The sequence below is a fragment of the Podarcis melisellensis genome (genome assembly GCF_964234715.1).
Source record: "Podarcis melisellensis genome assembly, chromosome: 6".
Lineage (NCBI taxonomy): Eukaryota > Metazoa > Chordata > Lepidosauria > Squamata > Lacertidae > Podarcis > Podarcis melisellensis.
The window spans coordinates 55015851-55028434 of NC_138538.1; the positions used below are offsets into that span (position 1 = coordinate 55015851).

General features: G+C 43.3%; 1 protein-coding gene across 5 annotated transcripts in view; it reads left to right on the forward strand.

The window, feature by feature from the left end:
• LOC309371359 (uncharacterized protein) overlaps positions 1-7135 on the forward strand; it is a 33562-nt gene extending 26427 nt beyond the window's left edge. For all 5 annotated transcript variants that reach the window (XM_081913925.1, XM_081913927.1, XM_081913926.1 and 2 more), the window contains 4 exons: positions 542-647; positions 2938-3064; positions 3440-3470; positions 5628-7135. In XM_081913925.1, coding sequence (XP_081770051.1) covers positions 542-647; positions 2938-3064; positions 3440-3470; positions 5628-6889 — 1526 coding nt within the window. In that variant the 3' untranslated portion in view covers positions 6890-7135. The remainder of the gene's footprint in view (positions 1-541; positions 648-2937; positions 3065-3439; positions 3471-5627) is intronic.
• The last annotated feature ends 5449 nt before the right edge of the window (positions 7136-12584 follow it).

Below are 12584 nucleotides of genomic sequence, written 5' to 3' on the forward strand. Positions count from 1 at the left end.
CATGGTTAGGTAAAGGTAAAGGTAAAGGTACCCCTGCCCGTACGGGCCGGTCATGTCCGACTCTAGGGTTGTGCGCCCATCTCACTTAAGAGGCCGGGGGCCAGCGCTGTCCGGAGACACTTCCGGGTCACGTGGCCAGCGTGAAGAAGCTGCTCTGGCGAGCCAGCACCAGCGCAGCACACGGAAACGCCGGTTACCTTCCCGCTATAAAGCGGTACCTATTTATCTACTTGCACTTAGGGATGCTTTCGAACTGCTAGGTGGGCAGGAGCTGGGACCGAAAGACGGGCGCTCACCCCGCTGCGGGGATTCGAACCACCGACCATACGATCAGCAAGTCCTAGGCACTGAGGTTTTATCCACAGCGCCACCCGCGTCCCTCAGTAACATGGATATGCTGCTATAAATGTCTAATTAGCTTTGCACATTCAAAGTGTCTGGTTTGTAACAGAAGAAGTGTATTTTTTTAAAGAAGAAACACCCACAAAGTAAATGTTGAGTACATACAATTAACTTTCAAAATATTTTTTTTTCTATTTAGATGTTTTGACGCATGTAACTTCTGCCCTTATAGCATGTGCCACTATTTTTGGACTAGCTCTGTTTATTTTGGCATTAGCAGCAGGTTACCTGTACTATAATAGAAGGTAGGTTTCAAGGTTTTAGTAGTTCATCTTGTTATATATATTCTAAACAATGTATCTTAAAAATCCCAAAGATCTGAAAGGCACTAAATGTTTTAAGACATAAATAAATAAAAAATAGAGTAATAAAATTAAAAGGTACCAAAAAGACCACAGCGTCGCCACAAATAAAGTCTCTCTGGGTTAAGTATTCCACAACCAGGGTGCCACCACTGAAAAGGCTCTCACTCTAGCAGCCACTCTCTGCACCATGTTTGGTGGTGGTATATTGAGAAGGGCATCAAAATATGTTCTTAAAGTCGAGGCAGTTTTAAAAGTCAACTGACTGCAAGTTGTTTAGGGCTTTTAAAAGTTAATATGGACTGGAAATGGACTGGAAGGACTGACATAATATAGTCATACCAGACAGTCACAATTAACAACCCTTCTGTACTGTTTCCATGATAGGGATGTGTGGGGCTTAGGGCAAGGCCTGGTTGAGTATCGCACCTCTTACATCTCCATGAACTGGGGAATTTTTATTATTGATGGATTGATTGCATTTATATACTACCCTCCTTCCAAGGCACCCAAGAGGACTTACAATTTTTAGCTACTAAGACAAATAAATTATATAACGTGGAAATTTTGCCAGGTGGGGAGATGGACCGTCCAATTGAAGCAGGCCTTGATTTTGTCTTTGCCTCCCTCCCTCTCCACAGGGCAGGTGGTGCATACCCTCCAACATTTCCCCAATGAAAATAGGGACATCCCATTCCATAATGATAATTTTACTATTTATACCCCACACATCTTACTGGTTTGCCCCAACATATATGAAAACACAATAAAACATTAAGCATTAAAAAACTTTTCTATACAGGATTGTCTTCAGATGACTCGGGAGTTGGGCAATTCCATACACTCCAACTTTTCTCCAGTGAAAATAGGGACATCCTAGGGAAAAGCAGGACATTCCAGGATCAAATCAGAAACTGGGACGCCAGTGACTGGGAAAGGGCCACAAGCAGAATGTTTTATGACTATGAGCATACCAAACATTTTAAGCTCCCCTCCTCTCTGCAAGAAGATGGTGCACAGCTGCCAACCAGATCCAAATAACCCTGGAATTCCATTCCCTGTTACAGAGAAATATAGATTTGTTTAATTTGGGGTTCTTCAATTTACCACAACCGGTGCCTTATGGTGGTGGTCTCTATTCCTTCCCTCTGCAATGTTGCCAGCTGCCTTTTGAATACAGGTGCCCTGCAGTGGGGGCTTGTCCTCCTCCTCTTGCCCCCACCAGCCTTGGAGCCACAAAAGAGCTCCCATGTTAATGCAGAAGTATTGCCCAGCCACTGCTCAGCTGTTGACTGGCATTCAGGACTCACTAGAAGGCCATGGGACTAGCAGCCATGGCGCTGCATTAAGATACAGCACCCCCAAAGTGTGGTTATACCACTTTGTGAGTTTTAAATTACAAGTGGTATAAAAATACTTTAAATAAACAAATACCTTTGATCTCAGCAGCCCCATTGACTTAATTAGATATTGCCTTTGTCTCGTGGTGCTATGAAGAGGGTTACCACTCTGAAACTAAACACCTTTAATAGAAATGTGTCCCACTGAAGTCCTCCTACTTGATATAAATTTTTTTGGGGGGGGGATTCATAAATTAAAAAGTGCAAAAATGGTTATTACAGTAAATTACAGTAAATTCAACTAAATAGAATCCCAGAATTGTTCCTTAATCAGTTTTCTTGATCATTGTACAAGTTATTCATCTTTATCAAAATCATTTTTGCAATACCGCTTTTAAAGAGATTGATTTATTGCATAGTCTCTACTTCTTTTTCACCATTCAGGTCAGCTAAAAATTGCCAAGTGTTTTTTCATCCATCTATACCAAGGCTGGGGAAACCTTTTTCATCCTGAGGGCCACACACCAGTGTGGATGGGTCTAGAGATAAAAGGAAGTGGAGCAACAGATATAAATTTTACCCATGAGCACATACCACTTTGTATCCTCTATCCAGGAAAGCAAGGGGCATCATTGGAGTTCAAGAGCTCATTCCAGCCAGTCAAAAACACTTGGAGTCATTGAGGGCCGTGGTCTGTGGAGAGTTCTGAAGGCCAGGTAGAGAGGAATAGAGGACCACATTCAGCTCCTAGGCCTTAGGCTTCCCACCTCTGAAATATACCAGCGAAGCATTTTTAAAAACCTAGCTATTTAATTTTATTACATGTTAGTTCTTTAGATTCATGATCTATGTCAAAGAGAACCATAATATTTATGTATTAAAATGCATTTCAGGCAATTTGTTCCATTTCTTGAAGCTGGTTTGAAAGGCGAAGAATCCAAAAAGGAATGGAAACACACTGCTTCTCAGTGTTGTCCGCCTATTTCTCTTTCGCAGAATTTTCATTTTGGACAACCACAGGTAAAATATACTAATGGAAAATGAACTGTTAATATATGTGGCATTTTTGCACTGGTAATATTTTGAGGCCAAGTTAATACCTTAACCCTAAAGACATTTGACCTAGTTTAGCAAGGGAGGTCTTTCTGCAAGATGGCAACTCTGAGCCATAGGAAACCAAGTACATTGGAGCAGAAGTCTCAGTAGGTGAGTTTTGGCAGAACAGGGGCTGGAGCAGGGACAGATCCACTAGGATGGGAATACAGAGGCTCCTGAGTCTGTTACAAGCCAGGTATAAACCAAGCAAGTTACAGTTGAAAGTACTTTATTTTATATCATTTTTTAATATAATAATCATGGTGCTTTGATGATAATCTTTCCATTTATGTCTCACAGGAATCAAGGAAGAATCATATATTGGCAACAGGTATTAAAACTTTTCTTAAGAGTGCAGTTTGAGAATTTGTTATACTACTGACATCGCTTGTAAAATAAAACAAAGTAGAAATCATGTAAACTATTAACTATGTGGAAAGGCATGTTTCCTGCTATCAGTTGTCTATTTTTAAAGACGAGAAAAATTAGATTCAGGCAAAACATTTTGTGAAAAGGCTCTTGGTAACAATGTGATATACCCCTACATACAATAATATTGTCTGACTGAGGATGCTTAGGCCAGGAAATAAATGTAGGGCAGGAAATAAATGTAACGTAAACAAATAGATGAAACAAACAGATGAAGTCATCATACCATGTTGTATTGTCCATCCACAAGAAAGGGCTCTTACACAGAGACTATATTGTCTAAAGTGCATGGGTTTCCTTATGAGGAACATCTAATCTTGATCTCTTCACAAAAAAGTGCCAAAAGGAATAAAACAACACTTTGTCTCATTAATACTCAGAACCCACAGTTCCTTTTACAGCTGCATTCTGTTTGTATAAATTTAACAGTTAAAATACAAGTTTGCAGTATGGAAGAGGATACAAAAAAACCCATAACAGATTCTAGCTCTTCTGGTCACTTTCAGTTACTGTATAGTGAAAATGGAGCTTTTCAGACACACACTGTATGTGCTTTTGAAAAGCTGGCCAATAATAATTGTTTTAATAAGAGAGTCTTCAATGTTGTTGTTGTTGTTTAGTCGTTTAGTCGTGTCCGACTCTTCGTGACCCCCTGGACCAGAGCACGCCAGGCACTTCTGTTTTCCACTGCCTCCCGCAGTTTGGTCAGACTCATGTTTGTAGCTTTGAAGATGCTATGCAACCATCTCATCCTCTGTCGTCCCCTTCTCCTTGTGCCCTCCATCTTTCCCGACATCAGGGTCTTTTCCAGGGAGTCTTCTCTTCTCATGAGGTGGCCAAAGTATTGGAGCCTCAGCTTCACGATCTGTCCTTCCAGTGAGCACTCAGGGCTGATTTCCTTAAGAATGGATACGTTTGATCTTCTTGCAGTCCATGGGACTCTCAAGAGTCTCCTCCAGCACCATAATTCAAAAGCATCAATTCTTTGGCGATCAGCCTTCTTTATGGTCCAGCTCTCACTTCCATACATCACTACTGGGAAAACCATAGCTTTTACTATACGGACCTTTGTTGGCAAGGTGATGTCTCTACTTTTTAGATGTATTGTACTTTGTATGTATGTACTTTGTAGATGTATTGAGTCTTCAATACATCTACCCTAAACTCCAACTTGCAAATTATAACCAACTTTTAAAATTTTGTCCTATATTGCTTTCTCCTTTTCTTTTCTCTGTCACCTTTCTCTTTCAGCTACTTTTATTCGTTCCATTTCTCTTTTGCCTGACAAATGTAATGAATTGTGGTGCACCCTACCTAAGTTTGGGGTGTATTTGCCATTCTGACTCACCACAGCTAGGCAAATCTCTATTATGGCCTTGCTACTTCGTTTCATGGCAAGAATCAGTTGAATTGCTTTTGTTGCTTTATTCTTTACTTTTTAAATATGTTTTTATGCCCTTTTATGCTTGTGCATGTTTTCCTATATACTGCGAGGACCCTTTCAAGGGGCTGAAGATATGAAATACAAATAATTAACGAATACACAAAAATATTAATAATTAGTTACACCACAGGAAAAATAGCACATATGCATGGGAGTAGCCGAGGGGGCAGGGAGGGGGCAGCTGCCCCCCGAATCAATACAAATAAATAAAAATACATAGCAAACTGAGGTTCTTTCCCCCCGAACAAAAGGCCTGCCCCCCAAATAAATCCTAGCTACGTCCATGCACATGTGTAGAAGGAACACTGAACTCATTTGCTTGTATCAAATACACTAAAATCACTGAAAATCAGGCATCTGTAAGCAGAATCTGCTTCTCCTTGACCTTTACTATCTCCCCCTTCCCTTGTGCCACAGCCCTCTCCATTCATCAGGGTCCTCCATCTCTTGAGGGAGTCGTTTTAGGGATGTCATGGGACTGCCAGTGAAAGGAAGGGCTGGTAAAGACAGCTTCTGCTCATCCCCTTCCTCATTTTATCTAATAAAAATTTATGATATGGTTACATTTTTTAAATCATGCACTTCTAATGAACAATGTGACCCTTTTCATTGCAGCTACTAAAACATGTTCCAAAGAGGAATTTGTTATTATGAAGGAAATATATGGCAGCTCTGATACAGAAGGCAGTTCAGAAATATCATGTAGAGGTTTGACTATAAGATCCAGAGCGATTGTGCTTCCCTCTCGGTCCAGTGACAGCATACAATCATTATTTGATGTACGTGATGATGTACGTGATGATGTCTCTTCCCAACAATCCGTGACCATGGAAAATGGTTCCAACACCGTGCCCCCAAAAAACGACCTGGTTCCTGTTCCACAACAGCCAGATAATCAAGAGCAGAGTACCTCTAATGATGTGTCACCACAACTGAAGAAAACTATTTCAAAATCAAAATCTGACGATGATCTCACAAGATCTAGTAAAGTATTGCAAGGAGTTCAGCCAGACCATTGTTTATATGATGTCAAAGAACCAAGTACCTCAAAGGATGTGACACTAAAGAAACCAACCATCTCAGAGCCAAAACCTGACAGTGCTATCACAGAGCCTACCAAAGCATCACAAACAGGCCAGACACAGGCAGTTCTGAAGTCAGAGCCTGGCAATGCTACCACAGAGCCTTCCTCTACTGAAGCATCACAAACAGGCCAGACACAGGCAATTCTGAAGTCAGAAGCTGACAGTGCTATCACAGGGCCTTCTTCTACCGAAGCATCACAAACAGGCCAGACACAGGCAATTCTGAAGTCAGAACCTGGCAATGCTACCACAGAGCCTTCCTCTACCGAAGCATCACAAACAGGCCAGACACAGGCAGTTCTGAAGTCAGAACCTGATAGTGCTATCACAGGGCCTTCTTCTACCGAACCATCACAAACAGGCCAGACACAGGCAATTCTGAAGTCAGAACCTGACAATGCTATCACAGGGCCTTTATCAACTGAAGTATCACAAGCAGGCCAGACACAGGCAATTTCTAACACAGGACTTGACAATGCTGTCATAGGGATTTTCTCCACTACAGTATCACAAGTAGACCAGGCACTGGCAATTTCAATGTCAGAAACTGACAGTGGTGTCATAGGGGTTTACTCTACCACAGTATCACAAGTAGACCAAGCATTGATAATTTCGAAGCCAGTACTTGACAATGCTATCACAGGGCCCTTCTCCACTGAAATATCACAATCAGACCAGACGCAGAATATTTTAAAGTCAGAACCTGACAATACTACCATACCACCTTCTTCTACTACAGTATCACAAGTGGACCAGCCATTGACCACGATTTCTACAGTGCAAAATCCATGATCGGTATTTTACATCTTGGTGAATAATTTTAACTCTTCTCACAAATGTTGAAGGTTCTATTTCCCACCAAACAAATTCTTTGAATATGCTTACATGAAACGTGGAGAAATTACAATCTGAGTTTTGTGACGAAAAAGCCGTTGAATAGTAGTAATGTGTCTTAAGATTTTTTAAAAAAAAAATGTATACATACTGGGCAACATAAATTCTGAATTATTTTTCAGAAATTAAAACTGACTAAACATATTTATTGGAAGTCATTTTAATTTAGGTGAGAGATGGCAGACATTTTTGTATTCAGGTTGTTGTGTGGACAGCATGTGGGAAAGGGCCATAGCTCAGTGGCAGAGCTTCCAGAGTTCCTAAAAAGGTAAAGATAAAGGACCCCTGACAGTTAAGTCCAGTCACAAATGACTCTGGGGTTACGGCGCTCATCTCGCTTTCCTGACTGAGGGAGCTGGTGTTTGTCCACAGACAGTTTTTCCGGGTCATGTGGCCAGCATGACTAAGCCGCTTCTGGCGAAACCAGAGCAGCACACAGAAATGCTGTTTACCTTTCCGCCAGAGCAGTACCTATTTATCTACTTGCACTCTGGGTGTGCTTTTTGAGCTGCTAGGTTGGCAGGAGCAGGGACCAAGCAATGGGAGCTCACCCCGTCGCGGGAATTCAAACCGCCGACCTTCCGATCGGAAAGCCCTAGGCTCTGTGGTTTACACCACAGTGCCACCCGCGTCCCTCCCAGTGTTCCTAGTATGGACATAATTTGGGTTTTCCCTTCTCAGATCAAGATAGAGATGGCTATGAATAGACAAATACTTATAGGGGCATAAATTAAATTTCAAAACCTCAGCAGAACAAATCCCATTTTCCTCTGGAGGAATGTTATTTAACAGAATGTGTTTATGATTAAACCATTCAGATTTTAGTAGGAAAATCTAAAAATAACGTAGCATTTATGAGAACAATTTAGACCATTTCTGCTGTTTATAGCATTTCCATAAATTATTGCAATAATCTTTGCATGTAACAACCTTGCAAAGTAGGCCTAATTGCAGGGGGAGATGTAACAGCATACAGTGGGGAGGTTTAAAAAGTATCCACATGGTGCTTAGAGAATAACTTGCACCTAAATATTAGTGAGGCAAAGGAGATGGTGTTGGACTTCCAGAAGAAGAGAGGGGAACCTGCCCCATTATATATCGGGGGGGGGGCTGTGTGGAGAGAGTCTCCTCCTTTAAATTCCTGGGAGTCTACCTTAGTGAGGACCTCACTTGGAAAATCAACATAACTCAGGTGGTCAGAAAGGCCCAACAGAGACTCCATTTCCTCAGGGTCTTGCGAAAGTAATGTTAAACAACAACTGATGAACTCCTTCTACCGGTCCACAATAGAAAGTGTCCTTTCATATTGTATCACAGTGTGGGTATGCTGGCCTGACAGCCACGGACAGAAAGTCTTTACAGAGGGTGGTGAATACAGCACATGATATCATGAGCTGTCCCTTGAGTCTGCTAGATGACATCGCAAGGGATCGTTGCCTTAGCGAAATTGACTTGCGAGGTGGTGTGTTGTTCGATAAGAGATTGAGTGTGTGGGGGGGAGGCTCGTTCATTGCACACAGGCTGTACAATGACATTAAAGGTGTTATTATTTTAGTATTGTCATATTGCAAATATACTGAGAGAGAATAGTGACTTGCTTAAAGCTACCTAGGAAGTTCAAGGCCACCAGGATGAGGCCATGAGACATGAACCAGTGGCATTCTGGTTCAAAACACACTCTTAATCATGATGGTACATCAACTTACGTATGGCAGCAGTGGCCCAGTGGAAGTCTTGTGCTGGCAAATAATTGCTGCTGCTCCACTGGTTGCACATGGTCTGAGAACTTGATTTTTGCTTCAGTTCTTCTTTTCTTACTTTTTTTTGTCTCTTTCCCTTTCCTTGGTGAATCACAGATACCTGTATATGATACTGTGCCATCTTTACCTGTGTGTAGAATTTTCACAGGGTCATTGTGATACTTGTTGAAGTTCAACAATTACTAATGTTTTTGAGTTAATATTTTTGTGGTCACCATGTTAAATTAACACAAGGAGGAAGAATATTGTGTTCCTACTGAAGTTGGTAGGGTTGTGCATTCCATCTATGTTCTAACTTGTGGTGTAAAGTGTTGTCAGTTTTGTTGTGCCAGCCTTCGTCCACAGTGCCATCTCGTAGTCATATGAAGTAATCAAATGGATTACTGAAATCTTGCCCTCTCACATGGGTAGTAGAAAATATGTATGTTCAGCTGGATAGGGGATCTGTGATCAGATGGAGGCCTGTCAAGCCTCTTGCAGGGTAGACTTTTAATTCTTGAAGATTGCGGTGCTGATGGAGAGGGTGAGTAAGACAACCCACAACAGCCCTAACAACCACCTTGGCCACAAACTAACAATGTTGAATCTCAGCATGGTGATCTCCCTTCATCCTGTGATCTCTGACAAATGAACAGGCCCCTTGTCCTTTGTCTCATCCTGTGATCTCTGATGAACGAACAGGCCCCTTGTCTTTTGTCACTTCTCAGACAGTTCCTTTCTTCTAGACAGTCAGTCTGAAACTTGATAACATACTGCAGGCAAAATACAGTGGTGCCTCGCAAGACGAAATTAATCCGTTCCGTGAGGCTCTTCGTATAGCGGTTTTTTCGTCTTGCGAAGCAAGCCCATTGACAGCTTAGCGGATTAGCGCTACAGCTGTCAAGCGGCTTCCAGCGATCAGCTGTTAAGCGGCTTATCAGCGAAACAGCTGATAAGCGGCTTAGCTTAAGAAAAGGGCAAAAAAAGCAAAAAAAACCCGCGGGGGGATGCAAGATTTTTTTCGTCTTGCGAAGCAACCCCATAGGGGAATTCGTTTTGCGAAGCGCCTCCAAAACGGAAAACCCTTTCGTCTAGCGGGTTTTTCGTCTTGCGAGGCGTTCGTCTTGCGGGGCACCACTGTATGATTCCCTTCTCCTTAAAACTGCTTATAAATATATTTGATGGGGCTTAAGGTGGCCTTTTGCTATAGTCTCAGAATTGATCTATAAAGAGTAGACACAATTTTGAATTCCTGTCTTTTTACTACCTGGCTTATGGTAGTAGAAATATGGGTGGGTTATTTTTTAGCATGACATAACCTGTCCTTATTTTGCATATGTCTGGTACTAATACCTCCACTGAGATGACCAGCTTAAGTTTTTATGCTACTTTTTTCCATCTGGTCTCAAGCAGCCTACTTCCAAATCGAACTGAACTGAAGCCATTTTTGAAATCCTACTAGCAATAGTGAAGTGGATTGCCTCCCAGTTTCAAAGATAGTAGCCAGCCTGCTAAATGTCTATTAACACCTACTCCAGGGAATAGAGTTTTAGACTCTTTGGAAACCCACTGTGAATACTTTGCAAGGCACTTCAAGGCTAAAGTCACCTCTATAGCAATATTGATGCTATATCCACTGCAGTCTCCACTGAGGTGCAATGTCTGTTGCAGCATTATGGGATCAGTTTTGGTGGATGCAGCCTACCGGTGCAGATAAGGTGCTTAGGACAATGTGGCAGATGTATCTTCTTGCCCCTTGCCCCCTTGCCTTGCTAGAACTTGCTGGAATGGTATAACCAGATGAGTCCAGGGGTAAATCCATGTATCCTTGCAGGAGAGAGTGGTTCTGGCCATCCTGAAAGAGGCGGTGATCTGACCACTCTTCAAAAAGCCCACCCTGGTCCCACTGGCTTGTGACCCAGAGGCCTGGGTAAATAAGAATGTTTTTGCTTGGTGTTTAAAAACAGTGCTGCTGCTAGGCCTCCCTCCCTGGGGGCAGCATTCCATAAACAGACCCACTACTGAGAAGGCCCATCCTTGTGTTCCCACCCTTTGCACCTCCCTCAGAGGGGGCACAAGGAGAAGGGCCTCAGGTAAAGAATGCAGGGTTCAGGTTGGTTCATGTGGGAGAGGCTATCCTTCAGGTGCTGTGGTTGTGAGTCACATATGGCTTTATAGGTCAAAACCACCCCAATCTCTGCTGAGTGGTGCACTTCAGGGATTCTAGGCATTTACCCAGGCTTTGTGTTTCCTTTGGGAATAAGACACAGTGGAGACTGGCATCTTTATGATATATGGTTTATTTGTACATATATACAACTTAAACCCAGATGAGGGCTAATTTGTGAGAATTCACATTCCAAGCAGGTCTGGCCTTCGTAAGTGCAGCATTTGATTCAAAGAAGAGCAAAAAGCCTTGCTCTGTGTATCTCTTCTCCTGGCTGTCATTCCCAGATCACATGGAGTTCTGCCCCTCCTTCTCCTCCCTGCTTACAGACTCAAGGACCTCCTTCAGAGCCAATAGCATTCAGAGTTGAAACCCTGAACCTGGCCTTTGCCTTTGGCCACTAGCACCCAGCAAAGAAGAGGTCCTACTCTCCCTCACCTGGCAGAGGGCAGTTTTGCCCTCTGATGGTTTTGTCCACTACTAATGGCCCATTCGATGCTGGTGGTGCTGTGCGTAAAACCTCAGCGCCTAGGACTTGCCGATCACATGGTCGGCGGTTTGAATCCCCGCAGTGGGGTGCGCTCCCGTCGTTCGGTCCCAGCGCCTGCCAACCTAGCAGTTCGAAAGCACCTCCGGGTGCAAGTAGATAAATAGGGACCGCTTACCAGCGGGAAGGTAAACGGCGTTCCGTGTGCTGCGCTGGCTTGCCAGATGCAGCTTGTCACGCTGGCCACGTGACCCGGAAGTGTCTTCAGTCGGCGCCGGCTCCCGGCCTCTAGAGTGAGATGAGCGCACAACCCTAGAGTCTGTCAAGACTGGCCCGTACGGGCAGGGGTACCTTTACCTTTTTAATGGCCCATCCAGCTAGCTCTGCAGAGCTGCCTTGGCTCGTTAGCATAACTAAATCCAGAAGGTGTGTGTGTCTGGCAAAGTTTACCCAACCCTTGATTAATTCTGACTTTTACTAAATTTAGGAATTATGGGGAGGATCTGGCACTCAGCCATTTAGGGAAATCTGCTCCCTGCCAACCTACAACAATATTAAGAAAGCTAGAGAATAATTTCTGGTGTCTCACAATTTTTTTTTTTTGTTATAAACACTAGTGTTGTTTTTTTAATACAAAACCATTGTTGCCTCTTGGTTTTATGCTCGCCATTACCAGTCTGAATTAGAATATGCACCCCACCTAACAACACAGTGGGAGAAAACAACACTTGTCAGCGCAATGGGGAAGTAGCCAACATATTAACGCTGTCATCTCCAACATACTTTATCTGGCAGCAAGTGTTTGGGATTTCTCAGGAAGTATATACATAGGATCGGGCTCCCTACAATTGCCCTGAATTAAAACGACGGTCTTAACGGAGAAAGGTTGCCAGCTGCTTCTTATTTGAGGGGATGCAACGTTACACCTTCCAGACAAAAGTGCTACAGCTGTGTCGGGGGGGGGGAGGCCCTTCTTTTAGAACGAGACACGTAATCTGACGGGAACTTAATACGGGAAGCATGTCGGGACAAAATGCCTCCTTTGGCGAAAGGAAAAAGCCGCTGGCTTCAACGCGGCCGCAGATCCTGAAGGTGCTTGTTTCTCCCTTTGGCTCGGAGGGGAAGGTGGGGGCCAGGCGTGCAGCGAGAGAAGCCGGGCCTGTAGACATCAGGGCGAGAGGAGGAAGGAGGGGAGGAGGA